Source organism: Podarcis tiliguerta, assembly GCF_965153285.1.
Source record: "Podarcis tiliguerta genome assembly, chromosome: 6".
Lineage (NCBI taxonomy): Eukaryota > Metazoa > Chordata > Lepidosauria > Squamata > Lacertidae > Podarcis > Podarcis tiliguerta.
The window spans coordinates 28,290,893-28,313,051 of record NC_139539.1 but is presented as its reverse complement, the minus strand read 5'-3'; the positions used below and the strand labels follow the sequence as shown (position 1 = coordinate 28,313,051).

General features: G+C 44.0%; 1 protein-coding gene across 3 annotated transcripts in view; it reads left to right on the top strand.

Annotated features, from left to right (window-relative positions):
* RALY (RALY heterogeneous nuclear ribonucleoprotein) overlaps positions 1-22,159 on the top strand; it is a 200,844-nt gene that overhangs the window by 157,883 nt on the left and 20,802 nt on the right. For all 3 annotated transcript variants that reach the window (XM_083444088.1, XM_083444087.1, XM_083444089.1), the window contains 2 exons: positions 7,351-7,614; positions 16,407-16,479. In XM_083444088.1, the coding sequence (XP_083300214.1) occupies positions 7,359-7,614; positions 16,407-16,479 (329 nt within the window). In that variant the 5' untranslated portion in view covers positions 7,351-7,358. The remainder of the gene's footprint in view (positions 1-7,350; positions 7,615-16,406; positions 16,480-22,159) is intronic.

The window sequence follows — 22,159 nt, the reverse complement described above, 5'->3', positions numbered from 1 at the left end:
TGAAACTGTTCTTACTCTGAAGCACCACTTTAGCTAATGGGGCCTTCTGCTGTCGCTGTGCCACCGCCGCACGATTTCTGTTCTTATCCTGAAGCAAAGTTCTTAACCTGAGGTAATATTTCCGGGTTAGCGGAGTCTGTAACCTGAAGCGTATGTAACCCGAGGTACCACTGTATGCTTGAGTAAATAAAGTGTGTTTTGAGCTGGCACCAAAATGAAAGAAGCCATACTTCAGAGGGAAGAGTGCTACCAAACAGAAAGCCCCGTTCTCACATTGCCACATAATAAAGCTCTGCTGGCAATGGGACATCTAGGGGAGGCCACCCAGAGATCTTAACACACTCTTAGCGCATGCTCAGGATGATTTTTCTTTAACCCTTCAGTCACCTTTTTAAAGCCCACAGAGGTCCTGACTCATGATGCCACCTCCCCCCCCCTCCCATCCCCCAGTGGAAGCTTTATATTTATTTCCAGTCGCTTGTTAAAACTTGAATTTGATGCTCTCCTTTCCAACCACAGTGAATTATAATTCACACCAGCAAGAACATTAAACGGGCATCTCTCAAGCTACATGATGGCAACTAAATAGCTGCTTGGTGTAGAGCCAGTGGTGATAAGGAGAAGGATTTCTGTGAATAGTGATAACATCCCACAAAAAGCACTAGTAGAGGCAGTTCTATTCTGGGATAGTTTTTTCTGTTTATGGTCATTGTAATGGCTTTATTGTCATGTACTGTTTTTGATTTTATGCTACGCCTTTTGCTCTTGGGGCGCTATCAGATGACCTATTTATTGAGCATCCATCTGGAGTTGTTTAAACAACATTATCTATTTATTGAGCATTTGCGCTGTTTACAGGGAGGTTAGATGGTGCAAGTGTTATCCCACATTTTCCTGTGCCTTTTCACATCACTTTCCTTATTGCAAAAAGTCCAGTCTTTGGGGGAAGCAGGTTGGTTTCACAAGAGCTGCAAATCAGCTATAACGGCACAACTTGAATTTGTGCATAACTGAATCCTTCCCCAAAATAGCAACAGCCTAGAAGTGTCCTTAAGGGATGCAGATGGCGCTGTGGGTTAAACCACAGAGCCTAGAACTTGCAAATCAGAAGGTCAGTGGTTCGAATCCAACAACGGGGTGAGCTCCCGTTGCTCGGTCCCTGCTCCTGCCAACCTAGCAGTTCGGAAGCACATCAAAGTGCAAGTAGATAAATAGGTACTGCTCCAGCGGGAAGGTAAACGGCATTTCCGTACACTGCTCTGGTTTGCCAGAAGCGGCTTAGTCATGCTGGCCACATGACCCGGAAGCTGTACGCTGGCTCCCTCAGCCAATAAAGCAAGATGAGCGGTGCAACCCCAGAGTCGGTCACGACTGGACCTAATGGTCAGGGGCCCCTTTACCTTTACCTTTAGAAGTTGCTAAGTGACATATTTTCCATATGTCACTTAGCGACTCTTTTGTAGTAAGCAGCTAATAAGCCAAATTACTAATTATTATTGTGATTATTAACACATCATTTTGGCTGGCTCAAGACTATACGTTAGTCTTTTAGGGTGTGGCCTCGCAATGGTTTTTGACTCGACAATGAACCTCTCCCTGGGTGAGTCAAATCTCTTCCCTAATTGTGCAATATTAGATTTCAGCTGTCATTATGCAGTTGGAAGTACTGCTTCGCCACTTTTTCAGAGAAGCAAGCTAATGCTCTTGCCAGGACAAACTATAATTCATTTGGGGGTGGGAGTGGAATGGAAAGCAACACACATTCACTGGGGCTTTTAACAAGTGACCGGAAGGTTTTTGCAATCAATCAGGTCAAAGCTTGATGAAAACTCGAGCTCCCCGAGTGAGAAATAACTCACTCCGTTCCCTTTCTTCTCTTTCAGCTTGTCATGAGAATAGGGATGATGAGAGAGAATGAAAACATATCAGATGCTGAAATTCAGTGATAAGCTCACTTTTCAGATGCAGACAGGAAGCCAAAACATGGCACCTGGTGAAGGCCTGCTGTGAAAGGAATCAATGCCGGAGCTGCTCAAAATAGAAAAGGGCAGAGGGTGTGCGGATAGTTCGCTGGCTCATTTATTTATCAATTTAGTAAACATTTATACACCGCTTGATTGTAAAAAAATCAAAGCAGTTTACAAAAAAGATTTAAAAAAATAAAATCAAGGAAAAAAATCACAATACTTTAAAACATACAAAAAGTTAAAATACTAAAACAGATTAAAATTCACACCAGCAATTCTAAGCATCTGGATAGGCTTACCTAAACAAGAAAATTTTTAGCAGGCACCAAAAAGAATACAGTGAAGGTGCCTGCTTGGTATCAATAGGCAGGAAGTTCCAACGGGCAGCTGCTGCCCCACCAAATAATTGAGTCCTTACAAATGTGGGGTGGGTGTTATGTGGCCTCTGCAGTAGTGCCAGTTCTGCCGACCAAAGTGGTTGAGTGGGCACATGTGGGGTTAGGTGATCATGAAGGTAAAATGGTCCCAGGTCATTAAGGCTTTGTATACCAATAGTAACCGTCAGCAACCCGTGCAGATCTCTGAGCACAGGTGTCGTACGCTGACAAGATCCCACTCCTGTCAGCAATTGTGCTGCAACTTCCAGATTAAGCACGAGAGAAGCCCCATATAAAGTGCATGGCAGTAATCCAGTCTTGAAGTAATCAGTGGGTGAACTACTGTGGGAAAGCTTTCCTGGCCCAGGAACAGCCCTAGCTGTTGAACCAGCCACAGTTGATAAAAGGCACTTCTTGCCACTGAGGCTACCTGAGCCTCCAGTGATAGAGCTGGATCGAGAAGCACCCCCAAACCGTGAAACCTGCTCCTTCGGGGGGCTACAACTCCATCCAGAGTAGGCAACTGGCCAGACTTGGGAGCTACACACTAACAGTGCCTCCATCTTGTCAGGATTCAAGCTTTGGTTGTTGGAATGGATCTAAGATTCCTTCATTGCAGGGGGTTAGACTAGATAACTCTTGTGGTCCCTTCCAATTCCATCTTCTGATTCTATTATTCCAGATCATCTATGTCCTCCAAAAATGCTTGCAAGCTGCCCCACCTCTTGTCCCTTTGTCAGAGTCAATGATTCATTCTTTTGGCTAAGCAAGAGTTTGAGATAAAGTTGAACAAACTTTCTCTGTTTTAAAAAAGGAAACCAAGTACAAATGTTGACCCTGCAAGAGCAAAGAGCAAAATGCCTAGGGAAATTATGGACATTGGTCTCTAGGGAGGCTTTTAGATCAATATTTGTTTGTTTGTTTACCCAGCTCTTCAGCCCAAAAGGCTCCCAGAACCACTGACATTCATAAAGCAAGACAGTCCCTGCCTACCGACTCACCATCTAAGAGACATGACACAAAAGGAAAAGAGGGGGGAAGGGGGGAAGCAAATTCAGACCTCCATTCTTAAAGTTAAATAGTTGTTGTTGTTTAGTTGTTTAGTCATGTCCGACTCTTCGTGACCCCATGGACCAGAGTGCGCCAGGCACTCCTGTCTTCCACTGCCTCCCGCAGTTTGGCCAAACTCATGCTGGTAGCTTCGAGAACACTGTCCAACCATCTCGTCCTCTGTCGTCCCCTTCTCCTTGTGCCCTCCATCTTTCCCAACATCAGGGTCTTTTCCAGGGAGTCTTCTCTTCTCATGAGGTGTCCAAAGTATTGGAGCCTCAGCTTCAGGATCTGTCCTTCCAGTGAGCACTAAATAGTAGTTGTTATAATTAACAGCACGGGGGGAAGTGCTGTTACTCTCAAGCCCTGCCCGCAGCCTTTCCATAGCCATCCACTTGGCGACTGTGAGAACAAGATGCTGGGCTCAGTGGGCCATTGGCCTCATCCAGCAGGGCTCTACTTAGGTGCTTAATGGTTAATCTGCTGCATGGAATGCTATTGCAATCATCTCAAGTGCTCCAAAAATAACTTTGCTGCGTTTTTCTTCTGCAAAAAATTGTTGTGCCGTGCTATTCTGTATATATTTTCTTGGAAGTAAGCCCCCTCTTGTTTCAGGAGGTCCTGTGTGTATAGAGGATTGCAGCCTTATTTCAGAACAAGCAAAAGCAACATTTCCTTTGGAAAGCAGCTAATGAAATATTAAAGGCGCGTCAGATATCCCAGCCTCGTTGCATATCCCCTTTCCCAAAGCCTTGCTTAAAGCAACATTGGTGGCAGACTACTAGTACCGTACTGCTGTTGCTTGTGCCCCTTGCACATATTCATGCACAATTGTACACTTCCTTGCCCCATGTGCCAAGCCTGCCTCACTGTACCTAAGACTGCGTATATACCATACATTTAAAGCACACACACCCCAATAATTCTGTGGGGGTTTTTAAACTCTTCGTAGAGCTACAATTCCCAGGGTCCTTAGCAAACTACAGTTCCTGGAATTATTTCAGAGGGGTGTGCTTTAAGTGCATGATGCATACACAGTCTATGAAAGTTTTCAGCCCAGGATAACTAGAAAGCTGGTGTATCTAGGAGAGATGAATAGCTTTGTCTTGTCTCACAGCTCAGATTTGATGTTTGATATTTTTTTTAAGACCTACCTACTGGGAGCTGAGCCCACTGACACAGACCGTGTTGACATTGCATTGTGGGAGTGAAAAATGGAAAGCTAAAGCTATAAAGTCTGGCTCCGTGCTCTGTCTGGATTGCATATGCGTTGCTCAGATCTATTCAGATTGATCCGGGGGGCATGAATAATGCAGAAGGCATGAGAGGAGTGGGAAAGGTGAATTTGACATGCCCCATGGTATTCCAAGGCCAGCGCTGCTCTGCATATTGAAAACGGGGCTCAGTCCTCCTCGTCGCAGCCCAGTGCAATCAAACTGGCAGGCGGAAGAGTCTCTGCCAGAGAACAGCCTCTCGCAGCTACTCGAGCCAATCTTGCAAACGGCTCGGGAAGGAAGACCAAAGTGGTGTAAAGAGAAGCGTATTCAGGGTGTGCTGTTCATCACCGTGGGAGGTGGTGGAAAGTCACACAGGCCTTGCCCCTTGGCCCACAGGATCAGGAAGGGCCCCCGGTGGAAATTGGTGGTTAGAAGAGTGTCAGAAGGCAGAGCGCTGTTCAACACCCCCTTCCTCACATGCCTGGGAGGCAACTTTCAGCAGAGAGGGTTGCGATTCAAGGAGAAGAGACATTTGAGAGAAAGGGTTTTTTAAATTCTCTTTGAATACAGTTGGATATCAGTCTTCCAAGGAGGGGCTCTCTCACAGCAGGGGAGGTGTCAGAGTGTAGTGAAAGCTTCTTAAATGTTTGTGTGTGAAGAAAGCATGAAGCAAGCCTCATAGTATAGCCCATTCTTTTGCTTATAACTGGGATGGTTCAAATAAGATTTCAGAGATCCTTCTCTTTTTGTGATGTGTTCCTGTTCAGTCTGGGCAGACACCCAAGAATATTCACCATCTTACCCAAACAGCTATCCCACTGTCTCTTTTCTATCATAAGAGTATTCTTATTTAGTAGTATTTATTAGTAGCATTCCTTCTGAAGTAGTAATTCTATGTACATCCAGTGTGAGAGCCAGTGTGGTGTAGTGGTTAAGAGCGGTAGTCTCGTAATCTGGGGAACTGGGTCGCGTCCCCGCTCCTCCACATGCAGCTGCTGGGTGACCTTGGGCTAGTCACACTTCCTTGAAGTCTCTCAGCCCCACTCACCTCACAGAGTGTTTGTTGTGGGGGAGGAAGGGAAAGGAGAATGTTAGCCACTTTGAGACTCCTTAAAGGGAGTGAAAGGCGGGGTATCAAATCCAAACTCTTCTTCTCTTCTTCTTCTTCTAAGCAAGGAATTCCCACTAAGTCCCCATCTGTGGTTAACTGTCAATTCCTTTCCCCAGGGAATTCTGGGAACAGTAGCTGCATGAGGTGAATAGGGGTCCCCTAACCACTCTCAGCTGCCTTGACAAACTACAGCTCCCAGGATTCTTTGAGGGAAGCCATGACTATTCAGGTAGTACAATGCTGCTTTAAATGTGTAATACAGATGGCGTCTTAGAGACCCATTAGAAAGGGACAAGGCTGGTCATACTATGAGGCAGAGTGAGGCAACTGCCTCAGGCAGCAAATGCTGAGGAGTGGGAAGGGCCAGCAAAGTCGGGGATGACAGAACTGTGTGGCCACATAGTCCTATACCTGCCCTGAGGTACAGCGGAGGCAACCAGTGATGAAGTAAAAATTTACCTGCCAGTCAGGTTGGATTCTGTACATGGAATTTATTATCTGAGTGGGGAAGGGATGAGCTGCCATCTTGTCTATCACCCCGGGCAGTAAAACATATTGCGCCAGTGCTGATGGGAGGAGTAGGTTGAGATTTGATCTTTCATTTTCCCATAGTGGGAAATACGAAGCACTGTGTAGCATCACCTGTCATGAATTCCCTCAGATTCTTGTATTTACCCTCCTTTCTTGACTTCTTTTGCCCTGATAACTCCAAGGATGCTATTCAGCAAGTGAGAAAGGAAAAAAGCATAAAAGTGGGGGGAGTCAAATGAGAAGGAGAAACAATTACTGTTTTGTCTCCCATTTCATTGGTGGACCTGAAAACAAAAGAGAGGATCCCCAAGTTGTATAATGCAGCAACCCTAATCTGTAACTGTGGTCGCATCCAGACTGCGAGAGGGATTCAATTTTTCTGCTTGTTCCACCAGCACAAGAATTTCTGCTTCCTTGATGGAATGACCCACCCCCCTCCTCTCCTATGCACTCTTCTCAGGGTTCTCCTGACAAGATCTGGGGGAGGCATGTGACCACATGGGGCAAAGAGAGGGGGTAAACCCTCCTTGCACTAGCAAGAGCCCTTCAACTGGGTTCTGTTAGAGTGCCAATTGTGTTGAATATATTTAAAGCATATGGCTGCCCCCAAAGAATCCTGGGACCTCTAGTTTACTCCCTCTCATGTCCCAGTACTCTTAACAAACTCCAGTTTCCAGGAATCTTTGGGGGAAACAATGTGCTTTAAATGCATGGTGTGGTTGTGACCTATTTCTTGTTATTCTGCAGTAAAGACACCAAGAAATGGAATAGTTCTCTCTACTGATTGGACCTCTTTCCTAAATAAGGAAAAAACATCCACAATTCAGAGCCGGATACTATAAACCTAAAATTAGGCCTGATTGAGGTCTCAGGTGCCACAAGACCACTGTTCCTCAGGCTTTGTGAGGATTTAGTTTCTGCATGAATAACACCTGACAAGCGGGCTTTGGTTGTCACCAGTTCACTTTGTTCTCTGCATATTTTTGACGGATCATTTTGCTCTAATCCCATGTGACCACCGTTGCCTGGCGCCACCAGGCTCTTTTCCTTTAGGATGCCGGTGCCTTCCTGACCCTCCCTATATCTTGCCTACTCAGGTGTCAAGATGTCACTGAAAGTGCAGACGAGTAACATCACAAACAAGAATGACCCCAAGTCCATCAACTCCAGAGTCTTCATTGGGAACCTCAACACAGCAGTGGTCAAGAAGTCAGACGTAGAGACCATCTTCTCTAAGTACGGCAGGGTGGTGGGCTGCTCTGTTCACAAGGGCTATGCATTTGTACAGTACTCAAACGAGAGGCACGCACGGGCAGCTGTCCTGGGGGAGAATGGGAGAGTACTCGCCGGGCAGACATTAGGTAAGGACTCGTTGCCTCTTTCTCTAATATCCTTATTTGGAACTTGGTATATGCAGACTAAGGTGGATGGGAACCCTCAGAAAACTGAAGGTCCCTGTGGAACTGGGGGAAGGCCTCTCCCAGGTGAAGTTGAAATGAATATCACAGAGTTTTGACTTTTGCATGGAAAGTTGTACTCTTGAAATAGAACCTTGAGTTGCAAGGCTAGGCAACCTATGCAAAAATGCGTTCCTGAGGTTGTTTTAAGAGGACTTATGCCATAAGCTCCCTAGCCTTGGAGGAGGCATGAAAGAAAATAACTTTGGTTTCAGAGGAGTATTAATTTCTGGAGCTGACCCCCTCTACTCCTATTCAATAAGCAGCGTCAAGAACTAGCCTGCTATTTGTCGAGTTACTTCTCATATACTCTGAAGCAAACGTTGATTTGCACCCATTTGCCTTCTGCATAAGCAAAATGTTCACACTTTACAACTTTATACTGCAAATACATGCCTCAAAGAGAGGATTACATTGAGGGGCAGTGCTTACATTATTACCGTTACTATTATTTATTAAATTTGTATACCGCCCTTCATCCTTAAATTTCAGGGCGGTTCACAACATAAAAATACAACACAAAATACATGATAAAAACAAGAACAACCCTCCCAAACCAATAACCCTCCCCCCAAACATATTTAAAAGGGTTTAGGATATTCATCAGCCAAAGGCCTGATTAAGGAGGAATGTTTTTGCCTCGTGCTTAAAGGTGTATAATAAAAGTGCCAGCTATCAACCACTTAAATAACTGATCTGGTGCCTTTTATCTGATAAATGAATTAACCAATTAATTGATTTAATTAAATCTGCATATTATAACTAACATTACAAAAAAGAAGCACAATATTGCAGTAAACAAAAGTTAGCATTCAATGTTAATAAACTTTTATTCATTACCTGTATAGCAGTCAAAGGAAATCTAGCCAAATAGCCCAAAAAATAGGTTAAGTCTCTGCTTCATTAGCAGCCTGACTTATTACAGGGGGCCCTTGCTGATTAATCAACTAACATTTTAGTTAATTAATTTGCTAATTAAGCTAACTGCAGCCCTAATTTAAAGGCAGCTAGGAAGCATTAGAGAAGTAGGCCAGCCCTGCTTGTAGGTCACCTGGCCACCTTCTTCTGCTGATTCTGAGTCTTTTGCAACTAACTTGGGCCTATTAGGGGCAATTTGTTGCAGATCCGTTTTGAGTCTTTGCTGCAAGACAAACAGATGTTCTAAAACCAGGTGTGTGGGTGTTCAGGATTTCATTTTCTGCAGTGAGGCTGCCAGCTGCTGAACACGAAGTGATGATGATGTTTGCTATAGTATGCGCTACAGCAGCACCAAGAGGTCCCAAATCAAATTAGGCACCTAATGTGGCACACACTGTGAAAAATGCAAAAGGCTTATTCTCAGTGCTTTGGTGCCATGATACGTGACCGCAGCCCGCAATTGTTCACATATTACAAAAAGCAGCCCATCTACCACTAAACAGCCATGAATGATCACGCAGCGCAGGAGAGGCTTTTAATCATGAACTACTAGAAATGAAAGGAGAGAACACTATAAGCTACCAAATTTCCTTGGGGATAATCCTGATTACCTGCACTGCAAACATAACATGTAAGCAAGCTTACTGTGGAAAATATGTCCTGATGGAAGTGGTTACTTCACTTAAACCTTGCTTTCGTTGAAAAGTCTGAATGCTGCATCCAATATAGCTCATTATTGGTATATGTGCTCTGTGTTAATACAGTAGGTGTAATACTCTGCCCAAAGCCCTTGTTACTGTTGAAAAGTGATAGAATCTTCTCATTCAGATCACATCTGCTTCTCTTTAAACTCCCTAGCAGCTCAGTACTACAGGTTAATTTTCTGAGGTCTCTGGTTGAAGGATCTCAAGTAGCACAGCTGGGAAAGCCTGGAAAATTTTGAAAGGGTCCATGGCTCATTGGTAGATCACATGGTTTGCATACCCCCATCATTCTGCCTGGACACCGAGGTCCAGTGCTGAGGGCCTTCTGGTGGTTCCCTTGCTGCAAGAAGCCAAGTTACAGCAAACCAGGCAGAGGGCCTTCTTGGTAGTGGCACCCACCCTGTGGAACTCCTTCCCACCAGATGTCAAAGAGAAAAACAACTACCAGACTTTTAGAAGACATCTGAAGGCAGCCCTGTTTAGGGAAGCTTTTAATGTTTAATAGACTATTGTATTTTAATATTTTGTTGGAAGCCGCCCAGAGTGGCTGGGGAAACCCAGCCAGGTAGGCAGGGTATAAACACATCATCATCATTATTATTATTATTATTATTATTATTATTATTATTATTCCAAAGATTCTAAGCTTCCATTCTCCATTCATAGCATTTCTAGTTATAGCATAATGGGCCCCATCTGAAAAGCTCAGCAGCCATTCTGAGTTAAATGATACAACTACTATGCCAGAATTATACCTTTAATATGCCCAGCCAGATACTGCTAGAAAGTCCACAATCAGAACTTGATAACTGTTGTTTATGCTCAGAATCTGACTATGTCATTTTCAACCCTCCTCTGCCTTCCTTGATTCATGTGCACATTGGTGCATGAAACCACCCACATAGTTGCACCTTTTCTGCTAGAAATGCACAGAGCTTGCTCTCATGCCCAATAGCAACTATGGAACTGGACCACTCACTTGCTATTGCCAATCAGTATGTACCTGTATAGGGACACAGGTGGCGCTGTGGGTTAAACCACTGAGCCTAGGACTTGCCGATCAGAAGGTCGGCGGTTCGAATCCCCGCGATGGGGTGAGCTCCCGTTGCTCAGTCCCTGCTCCTGCCAACCTAGCAGTTCGAAAGCATGCAGTGCAAGTAAATAAATAGGTACCGCTCCGGTGGGAAGGTAAACGGCATTTCCATGCACTGCTCTGGTTCGCCAGAAGCGGCTTAGTCATGCTGGCCACATGACCCGGAAGCTCATGACTGGACCTAATGGTCAGGGGTCCCTTTACCTTTACCTATGTACCTGTATAAACACCTGTACTGTTGAAAGAACAGCTCATGAGATCCCCAAAGTCGGAAAGGCAGGGAGCTTCCTCCCAATGCAAACAGTAGCTTTAAACAGGGGCTTTTGTCATCAATAATAAAAGGAAATATGAGTTAGAGTCACCCTCTTTAGGTTGATTCATTCTTAAAACAGTTAATCTCTATTTCATCCTATCCTTAGCTATTCTGTCATCTGAGTATTTTAAGCCAGTAGCAAGCAAGATTAGATTTTGCCCAGCTGCATCTAATATCCCTACCTCTTGGAAGGATTAATGATCCCTGTCTCCTAGAAGGATCATTAAGCACAGGGCTTTTTCTTCTTCAACCAGAACTCACTGGAACTTGGTTCTGGCACCTCTCAGGTGGGTGCCATTGCCATTAGAAGAGAACAGGAGAGGCTTTCATGGTGAGTTCCAGCACCTCTTTTTCTAGAAAAATAGAACCAAAGAAGACACATTTCCCTGGGAGTAAGCCCCATGGAACTCATTTTTTAGTAGACATCTATGGGATTTCACAGGAAGATAAAGAACAATGGGTTGGAAAAGGAAGAGTTCAGCTAATTGGACAGAAATAATTTTAGGAAAAGAAGAAAGCTATATTTCTCTGTTCAAATGAATTAATAAATGTAAGCTAGAGACACAGAAGGCGAGAGAAGTAAATATTCTTAGGTCATGACCTGAAACTTAATCTATTCTTGGAAAATACTCTTCCAAGACTCTTTTAATGTTAGTGATTTCTTGCGAGTTAATGAGGGGAGATCATTTAATATAGTGAGGCCGAGACACAAGTGACACCAGTTCAAACCTAAGCATGTCTACTCAGAAATAAGACCTACTGAATGGTGCTTACTTCCAGGTCAGTGGAGTTAAAGACTGCAGCCTAAGGTTCTTTAAACAGCCCACCTTGGGTCTTCTGGCAAGCATAAAGTATGTTCCTTTAAGTGGTTTCTGAGCTTGTTAATTGTGTTCACTGTGAGTTTTGCTAGTGACTGTCTCTTGGGAAAACTCTTTTGAGAGTTGGATTTTGTTCATGTCTATGCTATGCTTTTCATGGAATGTATTTTTTTTTTACTCACTTTCAGTGTCTCTTGAAATCTTTGATTTTTAAGCTCATGACAGAGCAATCCAACCAGATTCAGGTGCTGGCAGCAGAAATTTCTGCTTGGGTGTTTTTCACATACTGTATCTTGTTTCCCATAGGGGTTTAGCATTAGTTTACCAACTGCAGGGGGAGAGGGGTTTGAAAGTTTACCTGCTAGAGGCATCACAACGATTTGGGGAACAGGGAAATTACACACACACACACACACACACACACACACACACACCCCGAGTACCCCACCTTCTTGGTTTTTAAAACAGTAACATTAAATACAAATGAATTAAATGTAATATGTATCTATGGATGGAGATAAATTTAATTCAGTTCCTATTTGCAACTGAACTTACCTAATTTTCACTTTCTGAAACAATACACAAAACACAGCCATCCTTCGAAATTCATCCTTGGCTGAATTTTGCGATAAAGTTGTCCAGGCAAGTAACATGTGCAAAAATGCATGCATTAAAGGAAAGTGTTAATAAAAATGCATATATTGGTGAAAATAACATACAAAAATGCATTGTATTAGGTAGAGTTGCTTTGCAAAAATATGTACAGTGAGCAAAATTGCATACACATTTTTATATTTACGAGAAATTCCCACTGAAATGCCGATGGATCCTTTTCAAAAAATCAAGATTGCAAGATCATGTGGGAATAAAGAGAACAGAACTTAAGACTGGAGAAATGAGAAGCTGAGAGAATCCAAAAAATTGATATGCTTGTCCACTCCTAAATGTAGCTTGGCCCAAGCAAGCCATTACAACGTGGGCTGCACAACAAGGTGGTTGTGCCTTTCTGCATTTTGACTGGTATTAGGAAAACAAACTTTTCACATCTGTCTCAAACTTCCCCAGCCAATGTACTGGAGGGTCCACCCACAATAGTGAGAGCATCTAACTCGGTATCTGTTTGCTTGAAATGAATTGTTTCTTACAGTAACATTTTTATTTTTGTATGTGTGCAGTGCTTTGAAATGTCACCCGCTGAGCAGCTCTTGTCACCAGGCATAAACTGAGAATTGTTGCTGAAGATAGCATTCTCCATCAGAAATTGGCATTTTTGATCTCCCAGTAGGTGGTGGCGATATTGAAGGCGGCAGGAGTGCTAGACACGCCTGTGCAGAGGCCCAAAACCTATTCCCACCCTCTGCAAAGTCTGGCGTAACAACCTGAAATGAGAACTCAGAACATTTTGCTATCCTTTTAGAAAACAGATATTGCCATTGTATTATAAATCTTCCACAGACACACACACACACACACACACCAGTGTGTGGCGTGTGGTGGGGAAAGCAGTTCTCCAAAGCAACATGCAATGCTCTCTGGTTATCACCTTATTCTTATGAAAACCTTAAGCAGAACTAAAATGCAGCTTGCAATTTATTTTTATTTATATGCTGCTTGGGGGGAAAAATTAAGCCTGTAAGACTTGACCCCACCCCCACCCACCATGGCCCCCTCCACCTCTTCACCCCTTTTCATAATAATAATAATAATAATAATAATAATAATTTATTATTTATACTCTGCCCATCTGGCTTGGTTTCCCCAGCCACTCTGGGCGGCTTTCAGCAGAATATTAAAATACAATAGTCTATTAGACATTAAAAGCTTCCCTAAACAAAAGCTTCATAATGTAACATTAATTTCTCAACAAATGAAACTGATCTGTAGAAAATGTAACTTGAAAAAAGAGACATTGCACATATTTTTGTAAACCAAGAAATCTTTAATAAAAAATACATTTTTGGAAAAAGCCTGTAAGCAGTTTACATAAAATAATATGAAACCTTCGCAAGAAATAGCAATGAAAATAACAAGACTTTGGAAACTGACATAATGAAATCACCAAAATTGTAGGTAAAATCAAGAGTTTCAAAAAATAAAATGGAATAAAATTACAAGTCTGGGTAGGCTGGTTTCAAAAGGCAGTGAAAACAGCTCTATGACTGGGCCTCCCAATATCAATAGGCAGGGAGTTCCGGAGAGTAGCTGCTCCTACACTTCAAATTTCTTGCAAGTGCAGAACAAACATTATATGGAATGTGTAAAAGTGCCAGTTCTGCATATAAAAGCAATTGAGTGAGCACATACAGTACGGGTAAGACAATCCTTCAAATAAGCTGGTCCAAAGCAGTTGAGGGCTTTATATACTAATAGGTAAAGGTAAAGGCACCCCTGACCATTAGGTCCAGTCGTGGCCGACTCTGGGGTTGCGGCGCTCATCTCGCTTTATTGGCCGAGGGAGCTGGCATACAGCTTCCAGGTCATGTGGCCAGCATGACTAAGCCGCTTCTGGCGAACCAGAGCAGCGCACGGAAATGCTGTTTACCTTCCCGCCGGAGCGGTACCTATTTATCTACTTGCACATTGATGTGCTTTCGAACTGCTAGGTTGGCAGGAGCAGGGACCGAGCAACGGGAGCTCACCCCGTCCCGTTGATTCGAACAGCCGACCTTCTGATCAGCAAGTCCTAGGCTCTGTGGTTTAACCCACAGTGCCACCCGCGTCCCTATATACTATATACTAATAGTCACACCTTGAGTTGGGTGCTACTTTGCATGCATAACACCAGGGACAGGGCTGCAATGTATGGCCCCACTCATGTGCTTGTCTTGCCTGCAAGTATAGCACCTGACTAGGGCATGCGCTTCTTCTGTAGAGCAGCAACTTTGCAGTGCTTCCCCCAAATCCTCATCAGCTCTGTTGGGTCTCCCTGTTGTGACACTGTCAGGCACCCGTATCATGTTTTAAGTCTCCTTAGCTTTGGAAGGAAGAATGCCTGTGATCTGTGGTGCTGTACCATTGTGCCGGCAACTTCCCAGTGTGTCGGGGGGTGAGGTGAAGCCGGAAGGGCCTTGTGGGGTGTTTTGTCAAGCATCCGAACATTTTTCAGAAAACAGGATGGCAGGGTGCATCACCTTTCCTTATGCTTTGCTTCTAGAAAGCGGTCGGCATCTTTGTTCGGTTACTTTGTTTGGTTTCCATGCAGACGTCGAAAATTTGTCACACATTTCTATCCTCATGTATATCACACACCCCTTCAGTACAGAGGTTTAGGAATGAACATTTCCTTGGCAGACCAAAAAAGCATCGTTCTCCCCCATTGTGGGAGTTGAAGACTGTCCATGAAATCATGCTGGGTGACTTCAAACATGTGTCTGCACCCAGCACAGCCTTTAGCCTCACCTGAATGGAAGCAGGCTCAGAGGAACACAACTAACATCTCCTGTGTGCTCTATATTTGGCATTCATTTTACAGGAGGATGAAGGTAGACAAAGACTATAAGCTGAGAGTGAAGTAATGTGTTGGCTTGGATCCAGAGATGTTTTGCACAAGCAGAAAGGCCAAATTCTCCCAATTCTCCTTCTGACTCCCTGTGCCCATCTCATGTTCTCCAAGAGGCAGGGCTGGCTTGCCCGTGAGGTGGGCTTAAGCAGCCACCTTAGGTGGCAGAATCCTGCAGAGCAGTGCCCCCAACCGTGCCCCACTCGCCACTGCCACTGCTGGAGAAGGGAGGAGGAACGGCAGCGGCTTCTGGCAAGATCTCACAAAACTCTCCCTTGACCTCCAAGATCTCACCAGAAGTCACTGCAACCCCAAGAAGTGAGACTTCAGTGGAGGGGTGGTGGAGGAGACAGCACCTTCCCATTTTACTGCAGGTGGCAGACTGGGATGGGCCACCCGTGCTTAGAGGGTCACTCTGAGACACGGAGGCTGGGGGAGCTATAGTGCAGGAAGGAACAAGGTAAACCCCATTACATGAGTGGAGTTCTGCTTAACAAGGTGGGGAGAATAGAGAGGGGGAGACCCATTTCAGTTATGAACAAGAAACCATGGTTTGCTGTTGTGTTACACGAGCTATAGCAAGCTACAGGCCCGTGTTGTCCATCCTTCACTTTCATTCCTCCTTTGCACATGAGAGGAGGAAATGGAAGTTTTCATTCCCTGTTTCCAACAAGCCACATTTTCGATTTCAGGTAAAGATGCACCTCTTTGCCCAGGCTTTTGAGGAGAAGCAAGGTGTATTGGGCATCTGAATTTCTGGGTTTTATTTTTAACTAATTTCATTTTTGTTTTGTGCTGTTTGATCTTATTGTTTAGATCTGATCTTCCAACCATGCATGCACTCCTAATCCTTTGAACTCTTTCCCCTTCTCTCCTCTCTTTTGTGAAAGCTAAAGTCAGGAGATAATCTTCACAAAAGAGTGGAGGGGAAAGAATTCACGAGGAGTGCAAGATTAGGAGATCAAATGGCCTTAAATCTCTACCAGTGCTTAGATGTTTACTAAACTGTAGTCATCTCAAACAGGTTTTGGCAATATGGAAATATATTTACTTTTATTTAATGAATTGATTAGTCACTTAAAAGGCAGGTCCTCTGGCAGCTCTAGCTGACATATTTGTTGCGGAAAACACCCCAATATATACATATACATTTTATACCCTTCACAAAAAGGCCAGTACCTCTTTGTATATGTTTGTTTATTTGCAGGTATGGAAATAGCATAAAGGTATGCAAATAATAGTACAGATGAAGCTTTTTTAAACTTTAAAAAAGACTTTGATACAAAAAATTACGCATAAGGGATGGGAAGAAAGCAATACAGCAATAATTCCAAATTGTTATTTGCTGCAGATATAAACATGGCTGGAGAACCAAAGCCCAACAGACCCAAAGGCCTGAAGAGAACAGCATCCGCCTTATACAGGTAAGTTCTGTTGTTGTGATTCCCACCTAATGAAATGAATCTGACAAGCGTGAACAGGGATAATCAGGAAATACAGTCTATATATGTCGTGCTGTATGGGCAGGAATGGGGAACTTCAATTGCAGCCCTCCAGGCCTTTCTATCTGGCCCTAAGGAGTCTCTCCAGCCTGCATCTCCCCTCTGCCCCCAAGCTGCACTCCTCATTAGTCCTACTTCATACATTCTTTTAATCCATTTGCTTGGCTGAAACACAATCCAGAATGCCTCTTGCTTGCCAAGGATGGAGCAGAGGGGTATGTAAATAGGTGCAGAAACTAGTTTACTGCACAAAGGTAAAATTCATGTTTGTTGCTCCATCTGCTTTTGCCTCTGGCCCCTCCCACCATTGGTATGTGGCCCCTGAAAGGTTTTCCAGACAGGAATACAATCCTCAGGTTGAAAAAGATTCCCCACTCCTGCCCAATAGAATATGGGGTCCGGTACAGAATAGGGGCTGACTCATTTTTAAGCCCAAGTTTTGTCAGGGGCTGGACTGAGGAGGAATGGTGGGAGCCGCCTCCCCACTTTTTTCCTGAACCTTCCCAAGGGCAGGAGGACAGTATTGATTTAGAACAGTGGTTTGCAGAGGGGCATAGTCCAGAGGGGAAAAGCAGGGGAATACTGGGCGAGGAACAGCTAGAAGATGAAACGCCAGGAGAGAGACAGCTGGCAGATTCAGTGTCCTTGGAAAGCATTCCTGCCCCCCCCCCTCGCCTAAGACTAGACGGGTTTTGAGAGTGATGGAAAAGAAAGTGCAGCAGCAACAAGCTCAGATTACCTGACACAGAAATGACATAGATTAATGGGGACGAGCCTTTACTGGAAGCAACACCATTTCTAGAGAGATATGCATTCCTTTGTCTCTCACTGTGATTCTTAAAGAAGCTAACTGGTAAGAATGCTCCTTTCGTTTGATCTGTATCCCCGAGGCCTGACAGGTTTAGAGTTTGCTCTCAAAACTGCTGTAAGAGTTTTGTTTCCCCATTAACCAGGGGGAGCCATTTTGGGTTTACAACAGTGGTTATCAAGGGGGGGGGCTTACTTGGGGAAGGGGACTCAACTACACAGGTCAATTTATAACGTTAAAAATGCATTATTATTTTTTTAAAAACTGACACCAGATGGTGCTGTAGAGCAGAATCCAAAGTCAATGGCAGATTGCCTTGGGAGCGGGTTCCCCCCTCCCCCTGTAACTTTTTTTATAGTGTTTTTTATATCTGTGTAGAAACAGCCTAAGAGGCAAGGGGGCGGCAGCAGGGTGCTGGAGGTGTAAATAACTATCGGACGTTGAAAAGCTGGTATCAGTGGATCAAGTTGGACCATTTAATTGAAAAATATTAAACTAAATAGTTTTAAATGTGATCAAGTGAGCACATGGAGGAGCAGGGACGTCAGGTGAGAAAAAGTAAATGAAAATGGTAGAGAGAAGCGTAGGAGGAGGAATAACTGGTATATGGAAGGAGAAGGGGAACGAAATAAGAGCAGGGAGGTTTTGGTTTCAGCATGGAAGAAGGGGGGAAATGTTGAGCCAAGTGTCAGGAGCTGGAGAGCCAGTAGCAAGGCCCTAGCAGAGCATCAAGATTGGAGGAGAAGAAGTGCTGTGAATTTCTAGGGTTGGTATAGATGAGATGGGTGCAGTATTGCTGCTTAGACAAGAAGGGAAAGAGCATGAATTTATAGTGGCTGAGATCATCCGCCACACACTTTTTTTGTTCTCCACCAAAGGCTTTCAGCTGTACCTGAATATGAGTGAAACTATCAAATAAAGGCACTGAGCCAGGGGTGTGGATGTGCGGGGAGGAGAAAAATATGTTAGAAGAGTGGAACAACAGGGACAAATTGAAGGTAACAACTGCAGCAACAACAACCTTTGCCAACAAAGGTCCGTATAGTTAAAGCCATGGTTTTCCCAGTAGTGATGTATGGAAGTGAGAGCTGGACCATAAAGAAGGCTGACCGCCGAAGAATTGATGCTTTTGAATTATGGTGCTGGAGGAGACTCTTGAGAGTCCCATGGACTGCAAGAAGATCAAGCCTATCCATTCTTAAGGAAATCAGCCCTGAATGCTCACTGGAAGGACAGATCATGAAGCTGAGGCTCCAATACTTTGGCCACCTCATGAGAAGAGAAGACTCCCTGGAGAAGACCCTGATGTTGGGAAAGATTGAGGGCACAAGAAGAAGGGGACGACAGAGAACGAGATGGTTGGATAGTGTTCTCGAAGCTACCAGCATGAGTCCGACCAGACTGCGGGAGGCAGTGGAAGACAGGAGTGACTGGCGTTCTCTGGTCCATGGGGTCACAAAGAGTCGGACATGACTAAACGACTAAACAACAACAACTGCAGCATCTATGGAGCAGGCAGAAGCAGAGGAGGAGAGGAGAGATAGTAGAGGGCAATGTTTCAGAGAAGGCCACTGGCTCAATGGAGAGGAGCTCAGGGAAGGAGTAGGGGGTGGGATATAGGGAGGGTGGACAGTGTGTAATGTTGAAAAGACTAAGATGGTGATTGGGCAGAGAGAATCCCACAGCACAAATGTCAGATACAAAGCAGTTCCAGGCGAAGGCAACATCAAAAGAGTGCCCAAAGCAAAAGCACATTCTGGAGGATTTGTTTGGTTTTTTATTCCTGTTCAAAAGGTTGCTTCCTTATTGGCTAAGTGAATATGTGGAATTATTAGGAGGGGAAAGTCAGCATTTACTTTACAAAATGTTCTCTTTCAGCTGTCATATCTGTCAAATACCAACTGCTATTGTGCATGAGCTACCAGTGTCACTTAATGTCAATTATCAAATACTGTTCAATATCAAACACTTACATTAAGTACACTGTGTTTGATGCATAATATTAGAATATTCAGACATCAGACTCCCCGGTGGAAAGTTCTGAGGAACACTTTTTTGCCAAATTAATTTCAGCTTGTTTCTCTACAAAATTACTCCTCCTCATCTCTGCAAAACTTTTTGAATAGGCTAAAGGGTAACAGATGACTGCTTGCCGTTTTCCTTTTTTTTAAAAAAAAAGTGTATATTTAATTTATATGCCACTTTATAGCTCACATCAAATTATCAAAATAAAAGAAACTAAAAACAATTCATTGTAAATGTAACGAATTTGAATAAGGCACCCCTAGCAAACTGTGGACTAGTGATTGCATGGTAATAGTATTTGCCAGCATACATACATACTTTTATTTGTATGCCACCTTTCCATAGTTCAAACCATGCACAAAGCTGCTTACGGCATGAATAGAAATTGCATAATTGCAAACATAACAAAAGTAGTCATATTCCTGTCAGTATGCTACAGATTACAGGCTCCAATGTGGTTTGCAGTCTCTCCATATTGGAACTGTAAGCAGCTACCAAGCGCCAAAGGGACGCGGGTGGCACTGTGGGTTAAACCACAGAGCCTAGGACTTGCCGATCAGAAGGTCGGCGGTTCGAATCCCCGCGACAGAGTGAGCTCCTGTTGCTTGGTCCCTGCTCCTGCCAACCTAGCAGTTTGAAAGCACATCAAAGTGCAAGTAGATAAATAGGCGGGAAGATGAACGGCGCTGCTCTGGTTCACCAGAAGCGGCTTAGTCATGCTGGCCACATGACCCAGAAGCTGCACGCTGGCTCCCTCAGCCAATAAAGTGAGATGAGAGCCACAACCCCAGAGTTGGCCACGACTGGACCTAATGGTCAGGGGTCCCTTTACCTTTACCTTACCAAGCGCCAAACGGACTTAGTCAGCAAACCCAGATTCCATTGCAGTTTGGAATGGAGGGCAAGGTACACTGGTATAATCATGGTGCTAGTCCTGCAAAAGTATCAAGGGTTCTTCAACCCTGGGCTCCCAGATGCTGTCAGACTGCAGCTTCCATGATCCCTGATCATTGGCTAAGGCAGCTGGGGATGATGGTGTTGTAGTCCATCAGCATATGGGAATCCAAGGTTGAAGCCGTGTGCTTTAAGGGAAGATGATGTGATCACTTTTATCCATTTGTTTGCTGGGCTCCCCAAATTGATAGTTCTGCATAATCATTGTGCCAATATGGGAGATGTAGGGATTTTGTGGGTGGGGTGAGGAACAATCTTCCCATCTTCATATTGGTTCGAGTAAAAGAAACTCAGCAAGCAGATAAACTCTGCTTTCATCCCTTGCCAACCTCTGCTTCTTAATAATACTCTTGTCAATATAATCTCTTCCACTCTGCCTCTTTCATCGTATCATTAATTCAGGTAAAATCTTAGTAGCCCCTTTAGCACAGCTTATGCCACTTTGAAGAAGCCCATCTGAAGATTAAAGGGAAGTCCTGGCACTCTTGTTTTTATTACCCCCCCCCCCCAGCTTTCTTCTCTGCCCAGGCTGGTGTTTTGCCCTCATCTTAGTTATTATGTTACCTTCAAGCAATGGTACACACATCAAACACTGTGCTGTATCACTTGTGTTGTTAAGGGAAGTACGGTGGGGGTGGGAGACCAGGGAAATCATCTCTAATAGTAAATAAGAAAGGGGGAAATGGTGTGCATTTAGAGAGAGAAGGTGAGAGGGTCTTTACCTGCTTCCCATCAGAACTCACGGAAATATGAGCACACCTTCTTCCCGGATAAAGAGGAGTTTAAGTTCTGGTGGAAAGGTATGATATTTGGCAAATATGTATGAGTTGCCTTATACTGAGTCAGACCATTGTTCCATCTAAATCACTGCTGTCTACACAAACTGGCAGCAGCATTCCAGGGTTTAAGATGGGAACATTTCCAGCCCTACCTAGACATGTCAGGTATGGAACCTGGGACCTTCTGCCCTCGAGGCAAATGCTCTGTCTCTAAACTACAGGTCTTTTTTCCAAGGGATCAAATGCCCAGATAGGAATCGGTTCTCCATTAGACAGAGAGCCAAGCCACATGTGAACAAAATGCCTGTGATGAACCAGCCTCAGATTGGGTGGTAGGGAGAGGGGTAAATTTGCAATGGCAGAGGGGAGCAAGAGTTTGAAACTAGGGAAAGCTGAATTGAAATATGTGGTGTTTTGTCCCTAAGTTGCTCAGGATAGGAATGTCCACATTCATCGGATGCAACATTTACTTATGTACATTTTTCTAAAAAATATATATAACCAGGATCTTTCAAGTTTGTGGGCTACAAATAGAAAAGGGAGTAGTGCAAACGCTGTTATTTATCTTTAGACTTCAGAGCTAATAGTTCAGTTGACTGAAATTGCAAGCAGAAGCATGAGATAAATACCTCTTCACTTCTTTCCTTCCCTGAATGGCATCTGAATGTGAAGCCTGTCAGGCTGTAGGTCACTTTGGTGGACACAACACTGACCCCTTTATTTTTCTCTAGTTGACTTGCAGTGGATCAGTTGTGATCCACTGTTCTTTTTCTCTTGCTCATGTAGTGCCTCTTAATTATTTACTGGTAATTATCTACCAGGAGCAAACTAAATGCAAAAGAAGCAGATGAGTGCAAATTTGCTTAATTGCGTGATTTATTCACATGGCAGAATGGCTTTGCTTGACACAGATTTTGGGTCACCTTGGCACCAGCTTGTTTGTTTATTCTTTCACAGAGTACGTGCAGCTCCGAGTGTTTGCCCACACATTTCTTTAGGCTTGCTTATACGATCAGGCACAATGATCGTTATTTCA